The 16009-nt window shown below is 36.9% G+C and overlaps 1 protein-coding gene across 2 annotated transcripts in view; it reads left to right on the plus strand.

Annotated features, from left to right (window-relative positions):
* ABCB1 (ATP binding cassette subfamily B member 1) overlaps positions 1-16009 on the plus strand; it is a 90645-nt gene that overhangs the window by 10540 nt on the left and 64096 nt on the right. The window contains exon 4 of one of the 2 annotated variants that reach the window (XM_011364135.2): positions 4804-4975. The exons of the other annotated variant lie outside the window; for it this stretch is intronic. Within the exon in view, the coding sequence (XP_011362437.1) occupies positions 4804-4975 (172 nt within the window). The remainder of the gene's footprint in view (positions 1-4803; positions 4976-16009) is intronic. 2 annotated transcript variants of the gene reach the window in all.

Raw genomic sequence — 16009 nt, forward strand, 5'->3', positions numbered from 1 at the left:
AAGTTCCTCCCTTAAAACACTCTAATATGCCTTTCCTTTACACTTCCTCCTGTAACTATAAATGGCCCTCTATCATCTGACCTCTGTCTCATCTCTGACTTCACTCTAGACTCTTATCCTCTACTCTGCTCTTGCTGCAGTGGTAATTTTGTTTGGTCCTTGAGACACACCAAACTATATTCAACCCAAGACATTTGCATTTGCTCTTCCTGCCTGAAATGCTCTGTCTCTGGATTATCACATGACAAACTGTATCCTTCCTGTCACTGAGGTCTCACCTCAGATTCTGCCTTCTCAGAGAGATGTCCCTGATCAGCCAGTCTAAGCCAGCTGGCCCCACCTATCACTGTGATCTAAGCTCCATGAGGGTAGGGGCTTTGTATGTTTCTTCACTGAATACTCCAAGTGCCTAGAACAGTGTCTGAAACTTTAATAGGTACTTAGATATTGAATGAATGTTTAAAATACATCTATTCCCTCTTTTTACTATTTGCACTGGAGTGCAAGCTTTATGAGGACAGGAATCTTATCCTCTGTTGTTTGCAGTACTTAGTAAACTTAACCCCTATTAGGTGCTTAATAAATATCTTTTGAATATTAAATGAATGAATGAATGAATGAATGAATTCACCAGCTTCCTCCTCCAACTCAGGCACTGTGGTAAAGTCATATTCTCTGTTTAGTCTGCTATATATTACTAAACCACTCTCCTGCCAGCACTTTCTACTTCTTTGCCCTGGGAAGACCAACCCTTGTCTTTGAGCACTGATTAACTTTCCTTCCATATGGTTATGGTTCACCACCTCTTCTTCCTCTTATCAGCATCTAACCAAACATTTTCCATTTCCTTGTACTTAAAGGGCTCTGATTATAATCATTTTATACCTCTGTCTTACATTTCACCTGATATGTTATAGCTATTTTTTGTCTACCTGCTCCTTCATTGCAAGCTCCTGAAAAGTCTTATTAATTTTTATATTTCTAAAACTAATAACAGGACCGGCTTATATTGTATATTATTATATTGTATGCCTAATAAGTTTCTTTTATTGTCTCATTTTTTTATCCTCATAACAACTATGTGAAGCTTGCTGTGTATATGAATATTGTCCTCATTTTATAAACGTAGAAATTGGAGCTCAAGATTATTAAGAGTTTTTTCCCCCAAAATCCCCTTCTTAGTAAGTGATAGACCTAGGACATTTCACTGAGCTTTTGTCCTACTCAGCATTATGTTGTCACTTTCCTCAAATCTTCTCAGCACTTTCTCTCTAGAAACCAATTTTGCCTCGAGTCACAAATATGAGATTCTGAACTCTCTCAACTTTGTCCCAAATTTCTGAAATTCTTGGAAACTTGTTTGTATCTGTGCTCATTCTTAGCTTGTTCCTTCTAGCTTGAGATGAAGAGATATACCTTTGCCTATTTGAGAAGCATCCTCCCACCATTTACCAAGTTTTATTATGAAAAATTTCAAACATATAGAAAGATAGAATAGTAAAATTTGTGCTCATATACCCATTATATGTAATAATTGTTAACATTTTGCCAACTGTTTCACCTGAAATGATAGATTTCATGATGTTTTATATGTAACTACCTCAGTTTACATCTCTCAAAAAAATGTCCTATAAAACATTTTATTATGAAACATAATACAACCATCATATTTAACAGAAGGAACAGTAACTCCTTAATATTATGTAATGCTTATATGCAGAAATTTCCAGTTATATCCAAAAATGCCTTACAATTGATTTGTTCAAAACAGGATCCAGTCAATGATGACATTTGGATATTGTGTCTTTTGAGTCTAGAACAGTTTTCTCCTCTTTTAAAATGTCATTGACATGTCAAAAGACTGTACCAGTTGTCATGTAGAATGCTTCACCTTCTGGACCGTGTTATTGCTTCCTTATGGCATCATTTAACTCATTCTTCCATGCCTTGCATTTTTTATATGCTGAAAGTTCTAAAGATTTTAATACATTCATGTTAAATATTTTGGTTGGGAAAATTGTATAGGAGTTGCTGTTTACTTCATGTCTCATCACATCTGGAAACATCAGATGTCAGGGTGTTCTACTTCTTTATGATACTAATTTTGATCACTTCGTTAGGGTGATGACAGATTGGTTGGATCCCTCCATTGTAGAAGAATCTCTACCCACTTGCAGCTATGAGGGATCTTGAAGTATCATAGGATATCTTGTTTCACCCAGTAGTTGTAGAATCCACTGATAATCTCTCACCTCAGGTTCTTGAAACATTGTTTCCTTTATTCTCTAGGACTTTGCTCCATCTCAGTTTCCTTCCTATATTTTAACCTATCATCTCTTTAGGTGATTTGCCTGTAAACATATGTAAGTCTTTATTAAATAGTTATCCCTGGACATTGCATCCCCCTCTAATAACCATCCTCTCTCTCCTTCCTTTTGCCCCAAGATCATCAAAAGGACAGTCAGCATGCTATCTCCATTACTTAATCTCCAAATTATTCTTAAGCCCTCTCACTTTCTATCTCTTCCTGGATGATCTTACCCACTCCCAAGACTTCTACTACATATGCTAGTGTCACAAAACTATGCCTCAAACTGAGTTCTCTCCACCATATTTCCTGGGTAGTATTTCCCCTGAAATTATAGATTTCATGTTTCACATGTAACTGCCTCAATTTACTTCAAACAACACAAGGATTTCTCTGCTCTCTTTCCCCCTAAACTCTTACTTCTTCTGGTTTGCCCTAGCTTAACGAAGGCGCTTCTTGCTCAATCAGCTTTTTCTTGCTGCTTCTACACCTCACACCTCCAGTTTGGAAGACCACAATCTTCTCGAAGCTTATTGTAATTGTACCTGCTCTGCTGACTGCTCTTTCTGGTTGGAATGCCTTCCTTCTTGCTTCTGAACACTTGCTGAACTTCAAAGCTGGGAGGAGGCATCACCTCCTCTGTGATGCTTTTCGACAAAGGAGGGAATAACTGTCTGCTCAATTTTGTGTCTGCTCTACTTTGTACACTATGCTGTCAAGGCATGCAGAATATATATTGCACATACTTTTTAGCTTTGCCTTCCTCCTTCTCCTTAAACACTCTGAATCAGTCATTGAGTAGGCATTTAGTAAATGTTTATATTCGTGGTCTGCTTTTTTTTTTTATTATGGCCAATGCTTACTTTTGGGAGTAGAATGTCTTGTGGGGGTGGTGTTGAGAGAAATCCTTGCATTTCAACTATCTTCATTCTTCTACTGAGGAATTTAATATTTTGTCCACTTTAATAAAGTCTCTAAGAGAAGATAAATGGTTTCTGCCCATCTCTTTCTCCTTGTTTGTGGGTTTTTTTCCCCCCTTTTTTTTGGAGGTAGATGAATGCTAGTCAAGACAGAGTAACCAATGGTAAAATTTAGCCTGTTTCAATGAATTATGGAAAAAAACCCAAAAAACAAAAAACAAAAACAATCCCCTCAAAGGTTTTAATTTGTAAAGGGGATGTTTTTAAATTATGTAATATGTCATTAACCCAAACTTAACCTCACTCGATTACATTTTTAAGAGCTAGAAAAAATTTCAATGTGAATATCTAAGTATATATTAGATATTTTTACACCAGACTTCAATTTTCACTAATTCTGTAACTCAGCTTCACTTTTTCTTTCCCATTTTATGGACTGCCATTCACTACCACCAAGAACTATTCTGCTCTTTATTTCTTCATTTGCCAATTCAATGTTTATTCCCATTTCTTACTCCTGTAAATTCCTTGTTAGTTAACTTTAGGATTGGTTTCTATCTCTTTATGCAGTATACATAAGCTAAACTTTTACTTTCTGCCGCTGTGTCTTTTATGTTACTTGATATTGATCTTTGTTTCTATTTATGTACCCTGACCAGGCCTATGATTTTTTACCCAGTTTCCTCCCTACAAATCTGCTGATTATATCCACACAACAAACACCTGCCTTGGGATTTATCCACAAACCCCACAGTTGGCTTCATTCTATTTCTGTTTTTGTTTTCTTTCATTTGGTTTTCTTTTCGTCCTGAACTAGTTCCTTGAATTACAGAGGCAAAGTATTAATTGTTTCTCAGTGGGCCTGTTATAGAGCCCCATGCCTATTCCTCTTTTCACCATTTTTTAGATCCAGAGAAGTCTTTCTTTTCTTTTTGTGACTGGCTTGCAATTAAAGAAATTGTGCAGGTCTGCATTTGTCAGTCGTTATGGCCATATTTTGTCTTCTCATAAAATCTGCCTGTTCTTTGTTGGGCATGTATCTTAACTTGTTTTTTTTCTCTTCTGTCTCATCCTTGAGGCCCGATTACATTAAAATCATGTAACAGTTCTGCTAATGCTATTTTGCAGCAGATCCGTGACCCAGGCCACTTTCTTAAAGAAAGAAAACATGTTTCCTCAGAGAGACTTTTGGCAATCAAGATTTTTCTTGACTAAAAAATCTTGAGATGAAAAGTGGCTTCTATTCTTGGAAATCAGAGAACAAATACTATGTTTTTATTACTGTATCATTAAAGACTTTTACAGTTTCCCAAAGGAAAGACCTATCCCTCTCATCAAACTTCATGTGTAAGAAAAGAACACATACTGAATCCAATATGAAGAAATAGGTTAGAACTCAATAGAACAACCAAATGCCCATTTCTAATTAGGCTGTTGCAATAGTTTAGCCTGGACCAGGGTGGTAGCAGTAGTAGTCTGAGAAATGTTGGATTTGAGATGTATTTGGAAAATAAAGCAACCCACCCATGAAACTGTGCTGATTGTTCCTATTCTCTACATTTTCCCTTTTTTCAGTTTCGCTATTCGAATTGGCTTGATAAGTTGTATATGTTGCTGGGAACTATGGCCGCCATCATTCATGGAGCTGGACTTCCCCTTATGATGCTGGTTTTTGGAGACATGACAGATAGCTTTGCAAATGCAGGACAGTCAGGAAACACAACTTCTGCAAACATTACTAATCAAAGTAAGTATTGTTTGTGTTACTGATTTTATTGGAAGCTTGAAGAAAAATCACTTAGAGTGATGTTTGTAGGACCCTTACAAACATTATTAAATAAGCTCTAGTATGTTTAGTGTGGTGGGAGGTGGAGGGGTCTGAGCTATAGATCATTTGTAATGAGTTTGAGAAGATGGTATTCACAAGCATTAGAATGCATAGTGGAAGTGCTGGCAGAGATATGTAGAAAAAGAGACAACTCTATAAAATCAGAAATATCCCAGGAAGTTCTAGGAAGAGATGTAGGAACCTAATCTGGTCCTTGAATAATTAGAAATCAGATGTGAGATTCTTTGGCATTTTTTGATATTGGCATAAGAGACAAGAGTCCTGGACGATTCTAAAGTTTTTAGCCTGAGAAATTGGATAAACTGGATGCAGTTACCATCAACTGAGAAGAGGAAGGTGGAAGGGAGAGTAGGTTTGGGCAGTAAATATAGAAATTTAATTTTGGACATTGTCTCAGATTGAGCTCTTTGGAAACAGATGCTAAAATGGAGACATTTGGCCAAAAGAAGTTTGTGCGTGTGTGTGTGTGTGTGTGTGTGTGTGTGTGCGTGCGTGCGTGCGCGCGCGCGCATACACACATGCTGAGAGAAATAATAGCTTGTTTGTCCACTAATGGAATGATCCAAAAGAGAGAAGAAAGTGATGCTTTGGGAGAGAGAGGGAAGAGATTTGCTTGAGTGATATACAATGACAAAGAATGAGATCTAATGTTCAAGAAGAAATATTTGCTTTAGGTAGTAGTGCTTTAGGTAGTAGTTCACCTGCAATAACAGGAGGGAAGAGAGCGTATTTGAGTGCCAGTGTCCAAAAGTCGGTAGGTAAGAATTTGTGAAATTTTTCTTTTGGTTACTTTACTTTTCTCAGTAAAGTAGGAAATAAGACATTTAGCTGATAAAGAAGGGAGATCTGAAGCAATCCTCTAGGCAGTGGGAAAGTGAATGGACTGCTGAGCTACTTTGGGTATTTCATACACGCTCTCTAACACTCTCACACTTGATTGAGAAGGGACTAGTTGATATCTCTGAGCTTCCAAGTCAACTTTGGTCAAGCATAGATTGATTTAAACTGAGCTACCCAAAGACTTACAACCTAGTTTGTGCTCAAGTAGAAATGTTGAAAACACCTCTCTGAGAATACCCTTGAGAATACAGTGATACCGTGTAGCTTTTACAATGATGCTTCAGTGATGCTTTTGGACCTTTAGGTCTCTGATGAATGCTATGAATCCTTTCCCCCAGAAACATACACATAAATATTTATACCAATTTGGGATATTTAAGGATCCTTTGATACCCATCCATGGGTCTTGAAAACTACTTCTTTGTGATCCTGAAGAACACATTGTTTACCCCAAGGCAGGACTCCTCCAATTCTGTGAATGCAGGTAATGAGTTAGGCTGGAAAATTTTGTAGTCTGTTTGAGCTATAAAAAATTCTTAATGCATTTATTACATCTTTTCATGGCATTCAAAGGTACCTGCCAAAGTGTTGTACTACCTTTGAATTGGCACTTTTCTTTTCTACCATTCACCAAAAGGAAGTTCTTGGTGTTCTCTGAAATCATTGGTTCCTATGCATGCCATATTTGGCAATATTCTTTGGAGTCAGTTCTCTTACACTTTACAGTGGAAGAATAAAAAATTTCAGTGTTGTCTGGTAGTTCTGATCCTACTCACTTTTTTATGAAGTCCAGATATACACATTGATCTAACCGTGGGATGTATATACTAATCATTTACTACATAAGGGATAGTAGCTGCTGAAATCATCTATATTAATAAAGAAATATTGGGTTCTTAAAACAACTGTTAAAGGTTAGCCCAGTCTGGGAAGAGCAGACCATGAAATGGCTAACTGAAGCTAACAGAGCTGAACTTTGATGGGCCACAGTAAACTCAACTTGTGCTATGTCCATTGATCTTCTTAAACAAAAAAAAAGAGAAAAAAGTACATTAACACTTGCATATATTATATCTCCATCACCCAGATATTAATTGGCTTTTATGCTTGTAAGAAAACAATTGACCTATTTAAGTAGAAGTAATAACCATTACTATCTCTTGGCTTTACCTGGACCATATATAGATGTGTGACATAGACAGTAATCTAACTTAGTTACCTAATAGCATGCATAAGTTCTCAGATGATGGTCCAATTGTGGACACTCGCTCCCTACTACACCCATTGTCTGAATACTGATCAGAGTCTCCCAGCCAAATAATGTCCACATCAGCAACCTCGTGAGCTGGTAATTTGGACTTCATCTTTGTAGATGTCTGGATCACATGGTTTCCAGTCGTCATAGTTCACATTGCATTCCTTGCCAATCCTTCCCAAACAGCACACTTCCAAGCTTGGGAAAATTTAGAGAAATATTTGGAAATTTGCCACTGTCAACATCATAAGAGATACTACATTTAGGGATCAGAGAGTAGCTCTGGAATTGGACTACCTGGCTCTTAAACCCAACCTTTTCCACTTTTTATTTTGGAGGGTTGGGGAATTTCTTTATACCTTAATTTCCTCTTTTATAAAATGTTGAATAACTATAGAATCTACTTCATAGAGTGGTTGTGAGAACTAAATGGATTTAATGTTCAAGGCTCACAGAATAGGGCCTAGTCATAAAAAAGGGCTCAATGAATATTGTTGTTGTTTTATTATTATTATTATCATTATTAACAACAACAGGAAACTCATGCTTCCATGTTTTTCACAAATGGACCTGCATAACTTATAATAATGATATGGTCCCTTATATCATTTTGTCTTTATAGAACTCTGTGATACTACCTCTGTTTTCATGGTTGTTGAAAGCTCAAGTCATACCTAGAGTTACTCAGTATTTGTTACAGATGTGAATACCCATTCCTTTCAGCAGCATTTCCTTGGTAACTGGACCATTAGCCATGCCTTTCAAGGAAGGCAGGGTCCTCAAACTATGGCCCATGGACCAAATCTGGCCTATTGCCTCTTCACACCACTTGTGAGCTAAGCATGGTTTTCCCATTTTTAAATCATTGAGGAAAAAATCAAAAGAAGAACAATATTTTGTGACAGAAAAACTGTATGAAATTGAAATTTCATTACCTGTAAATAAAGTTGTAATTGAATACAGCCATCCCATTTGTTTGCATATTATCTATGGCTGCCTTTACACCACTTTGGTGCAGTAGTGAAGTTGTTACAGAGACCATATGGTCCACAAAGCCTAAAATATGTACTATCTGACCCTTTACAGAAAAAGGTTGCCAATCTCTGAGGCAGGGTATTGAGTGGGGGTTATTATCTTCAATCAATCCATTAGTCAATTTGTTATTAAAATATTCTATGTGCCAGCCATGGAACATGTCCTAAGTATTCATTCCTGAACCCCAAAAAACCTAGTATAGTGAGAGAAATGGACAAGTGAACCAACAAAGGCCATCGTATATGATTAGTGCTACAGAGATACACAACATGCTTGGGAAAAGAGAGCAAGGGCACCTAATTCCATATTTAGGAGTCATGGGAGGCTTCCAACGGGAAGTGATAACCAAGTTTAGTCATCAAAATACCTCTCTGGTGCACAAAATAAAAATGTTCTATGTAACAAGTGAAACCATTTTAAAATAAATAGTAAATAAAAAATAAAGTTAATAATCCTTCCTTTATCCCCACTCCTTATTGCCATTCCCTGTTGTATATCCTTCCACATCTTTTCAAAGACAGCATGCTATCTCTACTGTTATTTTTAGTACTGTCACTAACCTGCTTGTCTGCAGATTCAGACTGAATGATCTGCCTTTATGTTTTGCCCTCTTTAGGACCACCATCAAAACATTTAATGCTATACTCTGAAGCCTGCCTTGATGGAGGGTATAGCATCAAAGGTTTTGATGGTGGTCCTAGAGGTGAGGGCAAATGGACTCTCTCATGCCTCTGGAGGGATAACTAGCCTGCTGAACTTCTGGGTCCCCAGACACTCTCAGACCTTTCTTCTTGCCCTTCCCCAGGTAGAACCTCATAACTTCTCCATAGGGGTAGATTGGGTACCAGAGCCTCCTTGTTGGAACAGAAGTATTCCTTCTTTAAGGAGACTTAGATTTGCTAAGGCTCTTGGACATCTCAGAGTTGTCAGCTAAACATACAATTTAAATAGACAGCTTTAAAACTTTTGAGTGAGCAGATCCTTCTCTGCTGCTGCACTAGACCCCTTATAAGTTTTCTCTTCTATTGATGCTTTAATCATGAGATACCGACTTTTGTCCTGCTCTTTTTGAGGTAGAGCTGACTTCTTGACACCTGACTTCCAATGGTCTCTTTCTTGTTGTTAGCATTTGCCTTTGCCTTAATATCTCTGATGACTTGGGCCTAGGGAACCCTCTGGTCTTGCCACACCCTTGTGTGAACAGAGCTGAACCACTGCTGAATTTCTATAGTATTCTGTGAATTCTCATATTCCTCATGAGATTGTCCACTATCAGGAAATGATCCAACATAAAGGTGGTTGTTATTTTAGGCATTTTGTGTTGAAGGTGACAGGTTGGGAACAAGTGTAAATGACATACAGGCAATTGAAGAAATGAGACTGAATCTTGCTATAAAATACAGGACTAGAGATTTGGCAGTATTTGAGTTGAAGGGATATTAAATCTCCTGAGACAGGATATGGAGAAAAGTAGAAGGAATGAGAATCCTAAGCCTTGAGGAAAGACTCAAATATTAACAATTACTAAAGTTAACATCTACTGAGCACTTAATATGTGCTGGGCTTAATGTATATTAACTCTTTTACACTTTTCAAGCACATGAGGTTGATACTATTGTCATCTACACTGAGGATAACATGCTAATCCAGAAGTTAAAGGACATAGGGGAGATTTGCCAAGTCTCATAGTGGTTAGCCTTAAGGAGTGGATACTCCTTATATAAGTTGTTGATTGTTTATTATCTCTAATGATTGAGTTTATGGTACATCCACACTGATGGCCTTTCTTTTTCTCCATTTCTATATTATGGTTGTTTCTGTTTGGTCTCCTACCAGATTGTGGGCTGAGGAAGGGAGGAAATGAGACACTCAAATTCAGATAAAAAGTGGAAATAACTTATTTTTATATTTATCATTATATTTATTATTTCTATTCTCACTGCTATAAAACTCATATAAGGAACTATTTGTAAAATGCCAGTTCTCAAAATCATATCTATCTTTTTCTGATTAAACTATGAGTGCATAAATCATGTATAAATCTTATTTCAGGTCTTTGGTGTTTGACCAAAGAAAACATTGTCATCTGTGTCCTCAAGGCCAGCATTATGAGTATGCTCCAAACTATAATTATAATGTTAGCTAATATTTAAATTCTAAACATGTACTTCATAAAAATTTCCATAATGAATTTTTTTTTTACTTGCTCAAGGCTTTCTTCTGCTGCTAACCATTTCATTGGAAAAATTCTTAGAGATTTCTGGAAAATTTAGTACCAAATAATGGCAATATACTTCAAATATATTGTTTAGTGTGACAGTTTACATTTTAAGTTTGAGTTAAAACTTAAAATATGGCTATTTTTTCTAGAATTAGTGGAATGCAGTCAGATTTGGGGAGGGGGCAGTTTCTATTGAGGGAATACCTTTCAGCCAAAACGTAGATTAGTCACAACGTAATATATGTAATATGTTATAAAAACAGCAAAAAAATAAAGATGCAGATAGAAACTGACCCACTCTAGGTGCTTAAAAGTGGAATGAATAAACAAAAGCCTGAATTATAGAATTTTGTAGGTGAAAAGAGCCTAGAAATTACCTGGCCCAAACCCATAATTTTATAGATATAGAAACAGATGTCCAGGAACTTGAAGCAATGTGGCCACAATGGAATTGCTTGCTAGGGTTAGGGAACTGAGTTCCGGGGCCAGGAATCCTTCTTTAGTCTGGTATTTTTTCCACTCTACTAGTGGTTTCAAACTCTGCCTAAAATTACAGCAAATAGCATTTTCACTTTTTATTTTCTCTCCTTAAGATACCATCTGTATATTTGCTTATGGGTATGCCAGGCAGGTCAGACACAAAGCATAGTTCTTCAGGCCAGAGGTGTGAAAGCAGCATGCAGGAGGAGATTGTGGCTCCTAAAGTCACCTCTGTCACCTTCTATAAGCCCAACCATACTGAGTGGCAGGCAGTAGCCCGGGCAAATGCCAGAAAGATTGATCATCTAGGCAAAAGGTCCAAATTCCTGCACAAGAGGACTGGAAAAATTGAATCATAGTGTTCTTGAGCTAGAAAGGACCTTGTGGCTCATTTAAGTCAACAGTTTATAAACTCTTCTGTAATCAGAGAACCTGTGTAAATAACTTCTATCATGGAAGCTCATCAGGTGAAAGTTAAAAGGGAAACTTCTTTGGTTGAAAGTGATGGAGGGGAGCCCAGAGCCAGGACATCTGCAGATTGCGCAGATTTCATGCTCTTCTATCATCTGGCAGAAGTGCCGAGGTCACTCATATAGCCCACCACGTATAGTGCTGGCTACAGCCTGTGTCCAGAGCCATCCTAATGTCTTGCCTGCACAACTGTAACGTCTTAACTCCTCTCTGTTTCTACTCTTGCCTACTTGTATCCAATTCTCTACATACCTTTCCAGTGAGCTTTTACAAGCATATCTCCCAATGGTTTTCCATAGTATGGAATACATACAAATTCCTTACATTGGTCTATGTGTCCCACATGATCTGGGACAGATCCTGTCTTATCAGTCTCATTGTTTAATACCTACCCAGTATAGCCCACCCACACTGGCCTTCTTTCTGTTCCATGAACACTCCCTTCCTGTCTTGGGGCCACACAGAACCTGCCCCATCCCTCTGTAAAGGCTTCTTATCATTTACTTCTCCCCTAGAAAGACCTTTTGTCCACAAACCCATCCCAAAGTCACTATAGCATCGCTGCTTTCTTTACTTACTTAGAATTATTGTTCTAAAATTATCTTGTTAATTTATTGGTTAATTTATTATAGCTTCTCAAATGGGCAGAAAGGGAAAAAAAGGGAAAAAAAAAAGGAAGTTCCTAGGAAAAAAACTCTTAGCTATTTCAGCAGTGGTACCCTGTCACATGAGGTTTGGGGCCTAAAAATCAAAGGATTTCCTGATTGCACAGAAATCTAATGAGATTAAAAATATTAGGCTGTATCCCACCAGCCAAAACAGTTCCTAGCAAGAAGGCTCTGTGGAAGATGGTTTGAAAACTACCTTTATAATATAATCTTGTTTAACCAGTTAGGAAATCATAAATGAATCCGTGTCACATATTTTTATTTATACTGTCCTTAAGTCTTCAGTAGTTAAAACTACTAAACATAGTGAAGTATTTAGGTCAGATAAAAATGTACTGTAATCCTTATGTGGTATGGAGTCTTTTGTAATATTGATGGGCACTTTTTAGTTGTACGTTTCTTTGAAGTCTTTCTTGGGCTTAGAAAAGACTTTCCTTACCAGGTAGTAAGATTGAGGTCTGTTGTGTCTTTTTCGAACCTTAAAATATGTGAGGCACTTATATACAAAGTAGAAAATGGTTAGAATATTTCGATGTAATGTCTGCACCTATGGCGGCACTGTGAAATCACTTGTAAATCTTTGAGACAGGCTAGGTTACAGCAGATAGAACAGGCTGTACACTGAAGACATAAAGATAAGCAGGGCATAGCCCAGTTCTTTAGGAGCTCATGTAAATGAGAGTGGGAAGAGGAGATAGGTCATCATATTTCTATTATAGTATTGACTTAGTTAATGAATTATGTGTCATTTACTATGGAATTCTATGACAAGATTAATCCTTCTGCTAGGGGTAAGCCATTTGAGAGAAGGTCATATTTGAGCCCATTCATGGAAGGGAAAAAAAATTGTGGTAAAGGCAATACAGGTAGAGAGAGCAGAATGGATAAAGGCTTGGAGGAATAAAGCTGTCATTAGTTTTCTATTGTATCTCTTCTCAGTATGTGGAAAATATTTTTAGTCTAAAAGCGTGGTGTTTACACAGAGGTGAAAGACCTATATTCTGAAAATTATAAGACATTGAACAAAGGAGATAGAAATAAATGCCCATGGTTTGGAAGGATTAATATTGTTAACATGTCTTTACTACCTAAAGAAATATATAGATTCAATGCAATCCTTATTAAAATACCAATTTTGTTCTTCTCAGAATGAGAACAGCTAATCCTAAAATTTATATGGAACTGCAAAGGAGCTGGAATAGTCAAAGAAATTTTGAGAAAGAACAAAGTGATCATGCTGCCTGAGATCAAACTATATTATAAAGCTAGAATGATCAAAACAGTATGGTACTTGCATAAAAACAGATATATGATACATGCAAAAAAATGAAATTGGACCACTTTCTTACACTCTATATAAAAATAAACTCAAAATGAATTGAAGACTTAATGTAAGACCTGAAACCATAAAATTCCTAGGAGAAAACGTCAGGCAGTAAACCCTTAGACATTACTTTTAACGATATATTTTTGGATTTGTCTTCTTGGGCAAGGGAAGCAAAAGAAAAAATAAATGGGACTATATCAAACTAAAAGGTTTTGTATAGCAAAAGAAACCATACACAAAGTGAAAAGGCAATGTACTGAATGGAAGAGATATTTACAAATGATACATCTGATAAAGGGTTAATATCCAAAATATATAAGGAACTCACATAACTAAACACCAAAAAAAAAATCCAATTAAGAAATGGGCAGAGGATCTGAATAAACATTTCTTCAAAGAGGATATACAGATGGCCAAGAAACATAGGAAAAGATGCCCAACGTCATTAATCAACAGGGAAATGCAAATTACAACCACAATGAGATATTACCTCACACCTGTCAGAATAGCTAGCATCAATAAATCAAAAAATAACAAGTGCTGGTAAGGATGTGGAGAAAAGGGAACCCTTATACACTGTTTGTGGGATTGTAAATTAGTGCAGCCACTATTGGAAAACAGTATGAGATTTCTCTTCTGCTTGTTTATCTGGAGGAAAAAAATCACTAATTCAAAAAGATATATGTACCCCTATGTTCATTGTAGCATTACTAGTATTAGCCAAGATATAGAAGCCACCTAGATGTCTATCAATAGATGAATGGATAAAGACAATGTGGTATATATTCTTGCCATTTGCAACAACACAGATGGACCTAGAGGGTATTATGCTAGGTAAAATAACTTAGACAGAAAAAGACAAATACCATATGATTTCATTTATGTGTGGAATCTGAAAAAACAAAACAAAACAAATGAATAAAACAATATAGAGAATAAGCTGATGGTTACCGAGGGAGAGGATAGTGGAGGATGGGAATAAAAAATGATGGAGAGATAACAAATAAAGGGATTTACTCATGTAAAAAAATAAAAGGGTGAAAATTAGTCTCATGAGATTTAAACAAAATATTTTGTTATGCTAAGTTTTCTCTTCAGCCTCCAAGGGCAAAGACTTCGGGAACACAAGATCAGAGAGGAAACTTAGGCACATTTTCTTTTATGTGGCAGCAGCCCTCCCTCCAGCCAGCAACTGCCAAATGCCCTATCCACTGGAATAAGGAGAAAGGTGTGAGGTAAAGAAAACATCTGGGAAATTGTCAGTTGCCATTTCAAAAATGTTATCTGTCATATGTATATTGTGGCAAGATCACAAAGTGATTAATATGACATGTTATGCATCTTGGACTTAACCCTTTATGCAGTGGACGGTCATTGAGGGTTATTAACAGGAGCAATATGATATTTTCATTTCCAAAGATAAAATCCGGTGACAATAGGAAGATCTGATTGGAGTAGAAAGACCAGTTAGGAGGCTCTTATTAAAGTAGAGGTAAAGTAAGCCACAGTCTGAACACCTATTGGACATCTTCAATTGAATGTCCTTGGTACCACAGAATAACAGTCTTCAAAACTGAACTAATATCTGACCAGACCTGTATTTATCAGATGCTCAGACTTGAGGTCTTGATTATTTTTTCATTTTTACTTTCTCAACTTCTTTTCCATCAGTTGCTAGGGCCTATAACTTCCCCTCTATAGATATTAGGGATACTTTCCTTTTCTATTCTCACTTACATGGGGACCTGAACCCCAGAGCGCTGACCACGAGGCAAGATAGGATTTGAATAGCTCCAGTACGAATATGGGAGTCACTGAAGCTGAGAGCATGCATGTAATTCTGGGAAACACCAGAATGTAGGGAAAGGGGTGAGCATGAGAAACCAGTGAATGAGACTAAAAGAGAGGGGTCAAAGTAGTGGAAGAACCAGGAGAATGAGGTTCTGGAAGCCAGAGAGGAGAAACTGGTCAAGAGTCTAAGCAAGTTATTTTATGAAAGCTACACTTACATGTTTGGCTTTCCTGTACTGATTATTTGGCCAATATGGTTATATAGCCCAGAGAATTTCTGGCTTTTCTCACTGAAAAACAATATTAATTTTTGGATACAATTCAAATACGTGTTCTTTATGACTGTAGGTTTGGGCAGTAGCCCTTTGAGATTGATACAAGTCAAAAATTACTGGGCTGTATGATCTCTAAGGTCATTTCAGTTTGAAAGCTTTTATTTTGTGAAAGTGTGCCTAAAAATAAGAATTTGCGAGAGCCTCATTGAGGAGAGAAAAATCTCTAGGCCAGAGAACTTTTAATTAATAAAAGTTGATTGGAGGAAAGGAAAGTTGAATGGTAGAAGTCTAAAGAACATAACATCTTTATTTCATTCTTTGGTCAGTAGAGATCATCTCTGTCAGAGGACTTGAATGATCCATTTTTATTCCAACTGGTACACTTTAACTTTGCTGAAGCACAAATAAAGCATTGATTTCTGATGACTGAAGCTATGGATAGGTAGGTAGATAGGTAGGTAGATAGGTAGGTAGGTAGGTAGGTAGGTAGGTAGGTAGGTAGGTCGGTAGGTAGGTTGGCCAGTCGGTAGGTACATAGGTAGATAGATGATAGATAGATAGATAGATAG

This window comes from Pteropus vampyrus, unplaced genomic scaffold, assembly GCF_000151845.1.
Source record: "Pteropus vampyrus isolate Shadow unplaced genomic scaffold, Pvam_2.0 Scaffold4, whole genome shotgun sequence".
In the NCBI taxonomy this organism is placed as follows: domain Eukaryota; kingdom Metazoa; phylum Chordata; class Mammalia; order Chiroptera; family Pteropodidae; genus Pteropus; species Pteropus vampyrus.